Source organism: Melospiza georgiana, chromosome 5 (genome assembly GCF_028018845.1).
Source record: "Melospiza georgiana isolate bMelGeo1 chromosome 5, bMelGeo1.pri, whole genome shotgun sequence".
NCBI classification, from domain to species: domain Eukaryota; kingdom Metazoa; phylum Chordata; class Aves; order Passeriformes; family Passerellidae; genus Melospiza; species Melospiza georgiana.
The window spans coordinates 53,978,106-53,992,741 of NC_080434.1; the positions used below are offsets into that span (position 1 = coordinate 53,978,106).

Below are 14,636 nucleotides of genomic sequence, written 5' to 3' on the forward strand. Positions count from 1 at the left end.
TTAAGGCTCTTTCCTCCCACTTAGTTCCATCAGAATAGTAATATGGACATAACTAAACCAATCCAAAATACGCCTTCTTTCAGTCCAGCTTTACCATACCCTATGAGAAATACTACACCAGTGTTACTCCCTGAGAGTGATATTGATTAACAAGTTCTGTCTCTATGCTGCCAATAAAAAAGTTCTCCGCCATACGGCAGCCAGTGGGCAGCAGTTTATTCAGTGTCAAGCAGCTGCTTTTGCTCTCGTTAACTCACCCTGAGAGTATAAACACTGGCTGGTGATACAGATTTAGATGACCGAAGATTTTGGTGTGTTCGAGGTCTTTGCTAAGGAAGTTCCTCTTCCACACCTGCCCAGGTCCGGGGCTTGCGAGGGGGACGGGCCGCTCTGCCCGGGTGCGGAGCCATCCCCTCACACACCGCTGCAGACACAACCACCACAGAGAGGATTCCTGGGCCTTTCTTCTCCTGCTGCTGCCCCGGGGCCGGCGGAGCCGGGAGAGCCGAGAGCCCGGGGGTCGCCGCCAGCGGGGAAAGTCCCGCTCGGAGCCGGGAATTCCCGCAGCGGCGCCGGGAGGACGCGGCGCTCCGGGCCTTTCGCAACGCGGAGCCCGCGCCGCCCGCCAGCCCCGAGAGACCCTCAGTGCGCCGGAAGCCCCGCTCCCCCCAGCGCCCCTCCCGCAGCCTCCTGCCCGCGTTCCCCCGCCCCGCCGGGACTTCCCCCGTGCCCCCGAGCCTCCCGCTCGCCCCCTGCCTCGCCCCCGGGTTTCTGCCCCCGCCCCCGGTGCCGGTTCTCCCGCTCGGCCCTGCCGGGGTTCCCCGGGCAGCGCTGCCCCCGGGGCCGCATCCCGCGCGGGCCGCGGGGGAAAGAGCGCTCGGCCCTGCCGGGGTTCTCCCCCGAGGGCGGAGCTCGGCCCGGGCCGGCCCCACCCACAGAAAAAAGCGGCGGCACAGGCGGGTCCTGCGAGCCCTTAAAGAGAGCTGCTGCCTCCTCCCCGACGGGGAAGGCGGAAGAGCGAAGCCGCTGCCTTGGTTCTGCTGCGCTGCCGGGTTTTATGCACCTGTCTGGGCTCCTGCTCGCCCTGGAGAAGGAACAGAAGGGAGCTACCCCGGCCATGTGCTCGGTAAGCGAGGCCGGTAGCACAGACCCCCTGGTGACCCGTTTCAGGCAGGTGGAGGAGACGCTGGAGAAGCTGCACCGGGAGAACAGGAGCTTGAAGAATAAAGTGCCTCGGTACAACGCGCTCTGCACCTTGTACCACGAGTCCGCGCAGCAGCTGAAGCACCTCCAGCTGCAGCTGGCGGCCAAGGAGGCGACGATCCGGGAGCTGCGGGGCAGCCTGGCCCGGCAGCGGCAGCCTGGCCCGGCGGCGGGCGGGGATGCGGCGGCGGGCGCGGAGCCGGCCCGCTCGCTGGTGGAGAGCCTGCTGGAGCAGCTGGAGCAGGCCCGCGACAGCGAGCGGCTCTCGGCGCGGAGAGCGGAGACGCTGAGCCAGGTACAGCCGCGGGCGCGCAGGGAGCGCAGCATCAGCAGCGCCTTGCCTTCCCTCGGGAGCGGTGCAGCATCAGCAGCGCTTTGCCTTCCCTCGGGAGCGGTGCAGCATCAGCAGCGCCTTGCCTTCCCTCGGGAGCGGTGCAGCATCAGCAGCGCCTTGCCTTCCCTCGGGAGCGGTGCAGCATCAGCAGCGCCTTGCCTTCTCTCGGGAGCGGTGCAGCATCAGCAGCGCCTTTCCCTCCCTCGGGAGCGCGGTGCAGGCGGAGGGTGCGGGCGTTCTGCCCCAGTTCTGCCCCCGCAGCGCTCCTGGTGCGGCGAGCGGCTGCGGGCGGCGCTGGCAGCGAGGGCTGGAGCCCCTTCGAGCGATGCCCGCTCCATCGCCGGGTCCCCGAAGCAACTCGCTCGTTTGTGTCCAAAGGTGGCGCCCCCTGCGTTCACTTCAAAAAGGCAAACGATAAAATCCTAAACCAAAAACTTAGCAGGGCACTATAGATCTTCATGCAACTGTTTCCATAAGGAGAAAGAAAATTAGTAAAAACCTCCCTGAATTTATTAGATAATCAGCTGATGCCACGAATTTTTCTATTACAATGTTTTGTTTGAAGTGCTCTTAAAAATGGATTTTTGTATTGACAGTGAGGTAGGACGTTCATATTTGAAGTAACTGAGAAGTCGGGAGAGATAGATTAGGGAAATCAGTATCTTTCTTGAAAGAAAAAAACCTGAAAACTGCATCCCTCCCCATCCAGCACAAGTGCTGTTTTGGTTATTGTCATTAAGAGTTTCCCAGGTTCAGTCTGAAATTCTCAAAGATTTTTACAGCATTTATTTCTAGATGAAGCTGCATGAAGTAATTTCCAAACTGAGCAGCAGTAGTTAAAACTGAAACAACTGTTTTTGTCATAAGTAATCTCTTGACCTAATGCTTATACAAAACATTTTCCATATATGACACTCACCTAAAATACATATTAAAAAGGTAATGTTTGGAAATTTGTTATAAGAGATGATCTCACTGACACTTTGCAGACAGATGACAAACCTATGGTATCTGAACATATTTGAAAGGCTGGTGCTGAATATCTTTAAAGGGGAAGTTTAGCATTCATCATGAAGCTAAAGAATGTAAATGTCAGTAATAAGAACAAGTGCTGTTTATCTATGTTAGATGTTAATGTTTATTTCTTGAAAGAATACAATGCTATGCCCAGTCAGATCACTGAAATAATTGGCACTAAATAATAACCAAATAAAAAAGACATTTTTGTGAAGCCAGAGGCCAGTGTTCTGGCAAAGAGTGTTCCCAGTGATTTACAGCTCTATTAGCACTCCCGAGAACTGGAGTGGTAGAGCTGGGATAGGAGCTGTCTATTGGTCTGCACAGGCATCCAGAGATCCTTGATTCTGGAGGAGCAGTGCTGCAGACGTTTCTAGTGCCTGCATCTTGAGGGTGTGTAAAAACCACCCTGTTTGTTTACAAAGCCAGAACCAGTGCCTTTCAGTGCATGGAACTACAGGTGGTTTGCAAACCTCTTCCTTCCCAAAACACCTGCAGAGATCTTAGTGCAGTGTGGATGATCCCACAGAGCTCCCAACAGGACAAGGAGATGCAGAAACAAGTACACAGTTGTTTTCTAGGGGTGTGTCAGACCCCCTTGTGTATCTGGGAGTCAGCCGTGCCCAAACTAGAGCCACTGCTGCCACATGGATTTTATTTTCTGCTTGTTTGTCCTTACCTTACCATTCCCATCCTTTCCTAGGTGGGAAAGTTGCTCTGTTTTGTCCTTGTGACAGTGCCAGGCAGTGAATACACCTCACTGTATTTGATGACTTAACAGTTCCTTTTTTCTTTTGAGGAAAATCTCTATTATATGGTAGTTTAGTGTATAGGACCTGTAAGTATTTTTCAGTCTCCACAGTTATTAATCTTAAATTAGTTTGTTTCTTGTTTTTGTTGCTGCTGCATAGTCAGAAAATCTTCCTGAATTTTTGCTGCTTGTTCCTCCATTCTACTGATTAGAAAGTGTTTGCATGGCTGCCTGAGCAGTTCTTGATTGATTGATCCAAGAGTTCCAAGGTCTTGTGAACATACAGAAATGAAATGGATTTGATCTTCTTTTTAAGTACTTTGCAATGACTGCAGGAGCAATAAGGAATTACTGCAATATTGAAGTCTAAGATGTATTTTGGCTTTTGACTTTATTTTGCTCTTAATTAACTTCCCCTCCCCCCTCTGTTTAGGAAGTGCAGAAGTTGAATCAGCAGCTAGAGGAGAAAAATGGAGAGATACAGCAGATGATAAATCAGCCTCCATATGAAAAGGAGAGAGAAATCTTACGACTGCAGAAGACTCTGGCAGAGAGGGAGAAGGCTCAGGCCACCAGTGATGTTTTGTGCCGTTCACTCACTGATGAAACACACCAGCTTCAACGCAAATTAGCATCCACAGCAGAAATGTGCCAACATCTGGCAAAATGTCTAGAAGAGAAGCAAAGAAAAGAGAAGGGGAATTCAGATGACCAGATACCTACAGAAAGATCTAATCAGGTATTCTTAACAGCTACTGTGTGGGTCTTTGAAGTCTTATTAGCTGCCGAGATGTTAATTACAGTATGATAGCTGTAACTAGGGAATGGTGAGAACGGCCCTTTAAATAATTTCATGTAGGGTGTTAAGACTGCCATGGCAATGGTAAAAAATTCTGTGTATCTGAAATTCAGGATAGAAGCAGTTGTCTACCACTTCACTTTTGTCTATCTCATCATCAGAGGCTTTTTTTGGAGAGGAGAAGAACTTGAGAGGTTTTGTCCAATCTCAGCAATTCCATGATCACAGTTCTTCCCTCAATACACAGGAGACAGTACCTACCTTATACCACTCCTGCTTCTGTGCAGCACTAGATGGTGCTGTGATTTTGAAGCCTATCTCTCCTGATTGCTTGTTTAAGTATCAAAATCACAGAAAAAAGTAGAGATATTTCAAAGTAGTTTTTATATTAAGAACTCTGTAACATGTGGTCTTCTCGGATCGGGATTTGGCTTTGCACACGTAGTATAGCCCTAAAGAAAGTTGGTTAGTGGAATATGAGTCAAGGTGTCCTACCTTTTTTTTTTGCTCTGGGATTCCCCCTGGCCTCTGAGTGCAGGGCAATGCTTCTCTTCATGTTTAAAAAATGTCTAAAAAAAATGGAATGTTTTAAAAAAAAGCTTCATAACAGGACAGTGTCAGAAGTGCTACTGCAGGGCACAAAGAAACACCTGGATTTTGGTATACTTTGCTAATGGCTGTTGAGGCTTCAGTAAAAATTCTCAGTGTGGGGTAAGGGTAGATCATTGTTCTGTTGTTGCAGAAGTCCTGACGGCTGAGAGTCATTCATTAAACATTCATTAAAATGAGGTAATTCATTAAAACACCATAAGGAAATAACAGCAGTGCTGCCTCTAGTAACAGATCAGAGCAGTGAGTAGGGTGCTACAGACAGTTCTCACAAAAATGAATAATTCTGACTTAGGCTGTTAGTGCTACACTGTGGTAATGCTGTTTTCCACATGAGCACTCATCTGTGCTGTTGTGATGAACTCTATACATACTCATGTCTGCTTTGTCAAACATCCCAGGAGTGCTTCCAAAGAAAACTTACATTAAAGTTACCTGTAAGAAATAAGGGTGGAGTAGATAGAAGAAAAAATTACTTTTTAAGGGACTTGAAGCATTTGGCATTATCATATTTAACATGTAATTGATAGACAGGAAGCTTGATTGACTTTGATATATGCAATAAGAAGCTAATCTTGTACAGTGGGGACTTCCCTGTTGAAGAGGAGAAATTTCAGATGCCATTACTAGCTGATTCTAGGGAATTTTACACAAAAGTGTTCTATATTACTCACGTACACTGGGGTTTTTTTAAGCAGATGTCACAACTGTAAAAAAGAGGTATCATTTTAGTCAATTATTTAGCAAGCAGGGTTTTTTCCCCTCAGTAATTTCTTCCTAGTACTGCCCAAAATTGACTGTAATAACAAAGCAAGATGAAGGCATATCTGTGCCTTTGTCATGTGTTCTCCCACTCCAGACAAGTAGTTTTGTGTAAACTCTTAAACACTGTTGTCATGAGGTCTATTTAATAGCAGTACCAAGGTCATAAAAACCTAGATGTATGTCATTACACATCCCATAAAAAAAAAAAAAAAAAAGATTGCTTCCAGTTAATAGCACAGCCAAACAGCATCTGAGATTTTTATGTTAAAGTAACACCTAACTTTATCTGAAAATTACAGCTTTTAGACAATGAAACTTCACTTCAGTCTCTTATCTGCAACTTACAAGAGGAAAACAGGATGTTAAAACAAAAAGTAGCTCACGTGAGTACTTTCATTTTGTTACTATTAGATTAATATTTGCTAAGTATTTTGTATTAGAGTAAATTTGGAATAGATAAATCTGGTTAATCTAATTACATGGCAATAACAAAGCAAGACAGTTTTTCTTAGTCCTTTCAACATGGCACGTAGTTTTGGTTCCCTTAGTTAAGAATAACTTATTACATAATTTCTAACACAGTGGATTTTTATTGTTAAAAAATACAGTGCAGAGCAGAAGAAAATGTTCATGTTCCTTCCGTGGATCAGTATTCCACCCCAGAAGAACAGCACTAGGCCCACTAGACCCCTCCCTTTCCACATTATTTAATATTGTCCGTTTGGACTGGGAGATAGGAAGGCTGGGAGATTGTGAAGAGTCTGCACAATCATCTCCTGCTCTCCTGTACAGTGACTTACCCTCAGGGGTAGAGTCAGCATGTTGCATTATCCCCTAGAAGATTTTGGTCCTGCAATTCTGGACAGCCTATGAAAGCCTGGAAGTTTGTGTCTCCCTATTCTTCATGTCCTGGATGAACTTTCAGGTGGAAGATTTAAATGCAAAATGGCAGAAGTATGATGCGAGCAGGGACGAGTACGTGAAGCGACTGCACCTGCAGCTGAAGGAGATGAAGTCCCAGCTGGAGCAGCACCATGGAGGAGCTCCAGCACAAAGGAATTCTGACCTGATGCACAAGGAGATCTTCCGGTTAAACAAACTACTGGAAGAGAAAATGAATGAGTGCATAAAAACCAAGAGAGAGCTGGAAGACATGAAGAAGGCTTGTGAAGGAGATCACGAGCGAATACAAATGCTGGAGCAACAGGTCATTGTGTTTCTTTTTCCTACACATGGGAATTCTTAGTTTCTTCCCAGACCACTAAAGTCCAAGGGGGAAAAGGGATTTTCTTTTTTGGACATTTGCGTGTCTGTGCACATTTGGCTATACAGATACTTAACACCACAGATTTAAAGGAAACTCACTACTTAAAGAACTCCATGCAGTTCTGCTGGCCTTAACACAGAATATGAAAGATCTGTAAAAGAAATACAAATACCTTTGAAATGCACATACAATAGAGAATACTGATATTCTGGGAATAAGTAATAAAGGAATCAGTCTCAGCTTTCCAATCTAACCTGCCAATGCTCTAATGTATAAAATATTAAAATAAAAATTCTATTTCAGGTCTTGGTTTATAAAGACGATTTCACATCTGAGAGATCAGACAGAGAACGAGCGCAGAGTAAAATACAAGAACTTCAGGCAGAAGTTGCATGTCTGCAACACCAGCTAGCAAGAAGACAGGTAAGTAAAGCAGAATGCTGCTTCTTTAGTTTAAGCATGCCAACAGAATTTGGGACTAAAATACACTTCTAAATATATTTTAAAAATATCTTAGTATTTCTAAAACAGTTTCAGCAGCTATCAAAAACTTTGATTGTTTCATAGTCAGTTCTGGTGGAGATGCTTCCCAGTTCAGATGTAATACCCCTTTCCAGTCCCTTTTTTCTTCTGCTTTTGGATCAGCATTGGAAAGGTGAATTCTTAGAAGGTACAGGACAGCCATGGCTCTTGGCATCTTTAAATTAGCACACTGGTTGTATTCTGTGTTTTCTACAAACCTTCTTTACAACAATAATAATACCACTGCAAAAACTGATTAATAATTTATTTAAAAGTCCTCAGATAAATATTTGAGTGGTGTTTCAGATCAAGGTGATAAAATATCACCCATTAAAAGTATTTTTCTTGCATCTTTTCAAGAGCTCTTTTTTTGTCTTTCTAGGACACCAGAGACACAAGCAGTCATTTCAGAGTTCACGCTGGTAACCAAAATCATTTGTTTGTTCAGACAAATGTGGAACACCTACGAGGCAACAGCCCAGGCCAGACAGGGAAGAGAAGAACAAACTCACAGTCTGAACAAGCTTCTCCTCCTGGGGACAATGGAAACTTGGGATCTGAAGGCAGGGCACAGGGTGAACTCAGATGCCCTCACTGCATGAGGTTTTTCAGTGATGAACTTGGTGATGAATTCCTCAAGCACGTTGCTGAATGTTGTCAGTGACCACAGGATGTGAGGGGTGTAAGTCAATCAATCACTACTTTTATAGACGTAAAACTTGCTCTATACATGTATCTCCTACAGTCCTAAAACAGAGTAATTCAAATGGAGAGCTCTGGGGAATTAGGAGGATGAACAATATCTACCTCTTACTTGATTTTGCCTTCTCTTGGACTGTGTGAAAGGCTTCAAGAGAAAGCAAAGTGTTTTTCTGAAGAACTATTTTTGACGGCTACAAGGAAAGCAAGTGTAATGGAGATGCTACTACAAACTAAACTGAAACCTACAGTGGTAGTTTAGCTTCAGAGTGCAGCTTGACTTTATTTGGGTCTAATTCTCTACCACAGTCTGATGGCTTGTGAGAAAAATTACTGAACTTGAAATTTTCCTCCTCTTCCAAAAAATGTAGGCTGAAGAACAGGAAGGAATATTTTGGCAGAAGATAGGAAAAATCTTATTGTGCTTTATCTGGATTAAAAGCGAAAGTATTTTCTTGACTCTTGAGGCTGAACTTTCAAACATCTCATCTGAAAATCCTTCTGTTTAACTGAAATCAGAAGAAGTGAAGAAAACATAAAAGGGCTGGTTATTGACTAAAACTAGCCTGTCTTTTTTGCACAGAAACAAGGTACAGGGATATTTATATTGTCTGTGCCATAAATATCTGTCTTACAGATTTGTGAATGGATATTTGTGTAATTATTGTCTGTATTCCTATTTGACCTAAGGATTATTTTTATAATAAAACTGATTGTGCATTTGCTTTACTACAAAAGGGGTCTAAAAAATCTCTTTTGGTGTAAGTATTTAAATGTGAAATAGTGAACTATACTAAGGGCTAATTAAATGTCATGGTTTCAGGTATGAGTTATTTCATTACTTTAGTGATAACCAGCTTCTCAGACTATTTTCAAATGTGTTGAAAAAAAAATCACTCCTCATCTCTGAGCGAAAGATTGACATTTCAGAGGCACAGGAACACATTTAACCCCCTACCCTGCCACACACATGTGACTATGTCAATGCTAACTTAAAATTTCTTCTTATCCTGTCTGCACTTGAGAGACCTTCAACAAATAGCAGGGGACTGTTTTGAGAAGGAGTATCAGCAATTAATTAAAATGTACAAATATAAGAGTGCCACAGGTTTTTGCAGCTTAGCTCCAGGTGAAGCTGAAATTGTTTTCTCACTGTGTCAGAGCAAGAGTTAAGGATGGGACAGAAAGTAAAGGCCTAGTGCAACCATGGCACTTCATAATTAAAGAAAACTCACTTTGTGTAACAACTTTTGTCTTCTGCTTTGCTTCGGTCCACATTCCACACTTGAAAAGGAATGTGGATTTTTTTCTGGCTATTTCCTTTTTGGGATCCTGTTGCAGCCCCAAAGGAAGATGATGGTTTATGCCACTCTTATCTTAGGTGGGATATTACCAAAAGCAATGCCTGGGCCCTTGCATGCAGCAATGGTTACTTTTAATCTAATCTACAGCTGACTGCAATCCTGTCATTCACTTCCAGCTTGTTCTTCCCAACACAACACGCACAAACATGCAGAAAGTTTTGGGATTTTTTTTAAGTGACCATTTTTTACATTGCCTTTTAAGGTCTTAGAGATCAGATGCAGCCCAGAGAATATAAGCTGAGAAACATGATTAAACTTCCTGTGGCATAAGCTAATCTTACTTTTTTGACAGTTCTCATTAAACAAGCCTGGTTTACAGCTTCAGTGTTTATCAGTATGATAATGCCAGTGATTGATACAGCAAAAGAGGGACTTGAGTTTTGTACTGATTCCCACTAGAACACACTTAAGAAAACAAACAGACAGAAAAGTAAGTTTGGTCTTGGCAGAACCTTTTTTTAATTGCCTTGAGATGATGACTGCTTTAATATGTATCCGAGGGAGAAATCTGCTATAGGTTTCCATTTATGTTAATCCCTGTGGGAATACTTGGATAGACTGACCTACAATAAGAAATAATAATTTCTAATAAGAAATAGATGCAGGAATTAGATAGGAGAATGTGCACTACACAAAAAATTAATACTGCCTACTCTTGTGGATTTAAATTCTGTGAATTAGTCCTTAGTCAAAGCAGAGGTTAGTTTCACACTAATTCTGGGAAAGGAGAGTACTTCAGAGCTGGGAAACTTGGATATACCTCCAGCAAAGACAACACTGGACCAACAACAAACCAAACCAGGTAAAGTTACAGATCAAGCACAGATTACAGCTACCACATACAATAATAAGAGCAATAAATGAGGACTGGCATTTGACTACCTGTGACATAAATCTAGGACAGATCTGCTGGTTTTCTGTATAAAAATGTTTCTCCTCAGAGCTGTTTGACTTTACCTCTACTGAGGTTTTTGGTTCCCCCCCCCCAAGCTGGTAAAAAGCATGACTGTTTCTTGTTCTGGCTTAACCAAGAAATGTTACACTATAAAGAACTGCCACTGTCTTACATGCAAATATTTGCTTCAGACTGTGGGCCATAAACTATTGCTCCTAAGAAAAGTTGTCTGTTATGCAGTGCTTTGACTTTTACACCAAATTCATTGGTAGGTCTCTTGATAAAACACTGCAAAGTCTTTACCTGCCCCCTTCTTGCCAAGCAAAGCATACACACCAAGGCATCCCCAGCAACTGCCACCAACCCCTACCTTCACCAGCCACGTTTCTCAGCTTGCAGACAAGAATGCATAAAACCTGTCAGCTCCACTCTCCCAACACTCAAGTGAAAGTGGCTGTGAATTTCCAGCACTTTTGAACTCTTTAAATGAAGAAAAACTCCTTCTGGCCTCACATCACACTGGTGCTCTTTTCTTGTTGGATGGTTGTCCAAACAGAGTGTCTTGCTTGGTTGAATAGCAACAAGAACCCAGGCCCTTTCCTAAAAGAAAGCAATAAAGGCATAATGAGTAAGAAAGTAACTGCATGCAGTGAAAGGAGCTTCAGCAGCATAAACTTTGTGAACTTTCATTATCCATTTGTACTACACTTGTTCACTGAAACACATCATCTGTAAAACTGCAGAAAGACATCCTCACACAAGAGACTCTTGAAATCATACAGAAAAACTGTCTGACTGTATGGATGGGGCTCAGTTCCTCATTAGCTGTATTGGTAATAAAGGCACCCAAGAGAAGTGAACCCTCTTTTCAGGCAAAGTTAATGCCTGTTTAGGCTTCTGTAGATCTCTCATTCAGAGCCCTGCCTGTAGTGCAGCGGCATGCCAATACCAGACAGAAGGCAGACAGAGACACTGCAGTTCCACAGAGGCTGAGAGCAGGCAGGATAACTGCCTATTCTGGGACTTGGAGGAATGTGTCTTAACATACTAAAAGCTGCCAAGAGGGATTTGTCCAATTACCTTCATGATTAGTCTCTTCTCTTAAAATTTCTCCTCCATCAAATGACCGTTCCTCAGTTTTGCTCTCCAAACCAACCTGAGTCTAGAGCCAGGGCAACTCAGCTCCTGAGGATCTGTCTCACCTCACCAGCAATGAGATTCCCAGACTGTACAATCTCCAGCTGCTGGCAAGCTTGTTCTCATTTCTCCTGGACCTGATTACAATGCGCTTTGCTCAGGATTTTGGAGTAAAGCTGTTTTCTAATAACCCTGCTGGTTGCCATGCAGAAGTGGGCCCTTAGCACACAATCACGACAGCAGCTGTAGGCAACACTGACTCACTGCATCTTAGAAAATACAAATGCAAGAAGCCTTAGAAGTTGGTCCCTACCCCAAAAGCCCCAAGGGAGAAAAGATAACAATAATGCTCTTTCTTGTAGCATGGGCAGGACAGAGCTAAAAGGTTTCTCAAATAACGTGCGACTTCTAAGTCCATGTCTGCTTCAGGCTTCAGTGATTTAGGATGTCACATCTTTTAAAATAAACCTTAAATGATGCCTCAAGGTAAGTGCTCACTAATAGTAAAACCAACTACAAGAATAAAATTTGTTCAAGAAGCAGATACCTATGCTCTATGCTCTTTTTTTTTAAACTTCCATTTCCTGTGGCTTTGCTGCATGTGTATATATAGAAAGCAAGGGAAATTCCAAACAAGATGCCATACCATTATACTCAGAACAGCAGTGCTTCTCATTCTAAAAAAGGGAAGTCTCAAATGCTTTTTCTACAAAATCTATGTGAATTCAAAGTATGCTGTAGTAATATTTCACAGTACCATGCCCCACTAGCTATCAGCTGGGACACAGATGGTGTCTGCTAAAAATCTAAAGTGTAAGAAAGGCTTATGAGGCACTAGGTCAGCCCAGCAGGACCTCAGCAGAGCAATGGGATATAAGGCTAAGCACTCCTGCCTTCTTACCTGATGCCTTAAATTCTTCTCTGAGGGCAGAACACAGCCCAGCACCTCCCTGAAGCAGCCTGTCCTGGGGGTCAGGGCTCCAGCAAGGTCAGCTGGGGATTTACAGTGTGCTGCAGGAACTGCTTACACACGAGCTCCTGGAGGCACCAACCACCCCAAGTGGCACAGCACTTGTGTCTCCACTCCACTGCTGCTCAGTGTGCTTGTTATTCCCCTTTTTCATTAGTCCACTTTTCACCCCTCCTTTTACACTTGCTGGTAAGAGGCTGCTGGTGCAGGAACAATCCACAACATGTGAAGGGTGTATGGGGTCAACAGGGGCCAACAGCCTCCCTCAGGAACCTGAGATCTTTCCATGGCACATGGGGCTCTGGTATGGAGAACACTGAATCAGATGGGGCGTTAAGAGACAGCTGATTTTGAATGGGTATTTTTGGTGCCTTCTAGAAGTGTGTACTTCACCACACTGATTGCCTCACCAGCCTTCCCCAGCCCAACCCTCCAGCACATCTTCTGGAGCCCTGGCTGATGGCTGAGCTGAGCAGGGCACCTGGCTGCTCGTGCTGACCCCCACCTCCTCAGGGTCACAGGAACTCTCCTTGCCTGAGGCTTTCACCCTCTCACTTCTGAAGGAGTGGGAGGGAAGAAAGAGCAGTGGGACCCTCCTCCCCCATCCTGCACTCATCAAATCTGTCTTTATATAAAAAGGATTTTAATTTGTTTTTGTTTTTTTTTTAACTCATAGGCAGATACCTTGGCTACACACAAGTATCACAGGCCCTTTATACAGGAGGGGCAAAGGCAGCCTGGAGTGTGCCCCACCAGCTATTTGGCCAGCACTGGAACACCCCATGCCTTCTCAGCTTCTTGGTTCCTGCTGCAGGCCAGGCTTCCTTCAGCCACGTCCCAAAATTCCCCTACACAGCCCAGAAGGGCACATCTGAAGGGAACAGTGAGTTCCTCAGTTCCACAGCAGCCTGGACTTGGGTGATACCCAGTTACCTCCTCTGCTGAGACAAGATCCTACACTATGGGAACAGGGCTTTGATGGCACCAAGGGCAAGGTGAGCTGTCATCTCCTTCCAGCTGTGCCCCCACAGCCCTCCCTGGTCTGTGCCAGCTGCAATTTCAACCAGCCAGCCACCTGCAGCCACCAGCTGGGCCTGGGCTGGGAGGAGAGCCACAGGCACACAGACCAGCTCTGGGAACAGCCCCACTGTGGCTGGTCCTGCTCACAAAACCCTGTTTGTTTCCTGCCCAGTGCAGGAAGGAGGTCTCAGACCTTGCTCCAACAGGGCAGGGGCTCCATCTCTTGTAGGACTCACAGGTGGGGAGATGAGAGATGCTCAGATCTTGGACCAATTGAGCCCAGCTCATAAAATGGAAAATGAGCAAAGAAAGGAGCTCAGACACCCACAGAAGAGTCAGCCCTCATTCTATCACTACCACATCTCAGGGAAATTCAGACCTACAGGGAGGACTGTAAAGGTCCACAGACACTGCAAGAAAAAACATCACCTACCAAGAGAAAGTGGGGCCTGGTGGGATGTGAAGCAGCTCACACACAGAGCTGAGCACAGTCCAACAGAGCATCCTACTCTTCTTTCCCACCACCTGGGCTTGCCCTCAGTGATGCAGATCTAATTTAGTGATTCTCAGCTCCTCTTCTGACCTCAGCACTGAGCACCTGCTCCACCTTCTGCAAGGCCTGTTCTTACCTCCCCAGGTGGAAGGACAGAGTTTGTGTCACTCCCAGGGACAGCAGGCAGATGGGAAGCAGAGACCTCTGGAGGAAAAAGGCCCTTCTTTTGGTCCTGGCTGCTGTCACAAGGGGTGTTTCTATCCTCCAGTCTCTCCTTATTGAGCAGCCCACTTCCCCATTATCAGAACCTCCTTTTGCCCTATTCCAATCCTAGTCAAACACAAAAATGGCTCTTGGGGAGTCACCATGAGTTCAATGAGTTCACCCAGAGCCGTGACATTGGCCAACCCAACTAAGTGCCTCTAAGCACCAAGCTTGGTCCCAAAAGCACCAAGCAATTGCCCTTCAGGCTTCTTCAAGTACCTCTTCTATTAAAGTGATGAGTGGTCACTGAAAGGCATTTCAGCTCCAGCAGTAACATCATCACTTTCCCCTGTGGCACTTTCTCAGGGCCAGTCCTCTTGCAAAAGAGAAAATAAACAGAAAAGAAAATATCTTCCAAAATACCAGGGCACAGGTGTAGCCTGGTGGTCTCTTGGCCCAAGGGGGAGAGGTCTCTGATGGCCCAGGAGGTTTCTGCCATGTGCAAGCCAGGAATGGAGAGGGTGGCTCTGGAGCACTTGCCACTGAGCAGAGAGGATCTGGAAAGGGGAATAAGGTATAATTTGTTT

General features: G+C 45.0%; 1 protein-coding gene across 1 annotated transcript; it reads left to right on the forward strand.

The window, feature by feature from the left end:
* Positions 1 to 1,026: 1,026 nt before the first annotated feature.
* Positions 1,027 to 8,651, forward strand: TNIP2 (TNFAIP3 interacting protein 2). Its single transcript, XM_058024621.1, has 6 exons — positions 1,027 to 1,498; positions 3,739 to 4,044; positions 5,778 to 5,861; positions 6,404 to 6,685; positions 7,049 to 7,168; positions 7,650 to 8,651. Exons 1-6 carry the CDS (start codon positions 1,058 to 1,060, stop codon positions 7,929 to 7,931), a joined length of 1,515 nt encoding a protein of 504 aa, XP_057880604.1. The 5' UTR covers positions 1,027 to 1,057; the 3' UTR covers positions 7,932 to 8,651.
* Positions 8,652 to 14,636: the final 5,985 nt, after the last annotated feature.

Excerpts from the sequence above, each read along its gene's own strand:
- TNIP2 (XM_058024621.1), top strand. The coding sequence starts at position 1,058 with ATGCACCTGTCTGGGCTCCTGCTCGCCCTGGAGAAGGAACAGAAGGGA. Across the intron at positions 4,045-5,777 it reads CTACAGAAAGATCTAATCAG|CTTTTAGACAATGAAACTTC; the intron begins GTATTCTTAACA and ends TGAAAATTACAG. Across the intron at positions 6,686-7,048 it reads TACAAATGCTGGAGCAACAG|GTCTTGGTTTATAAAGACGA; the intron begins GTCATTGTGTTT and ends ATTCTATTTCAG.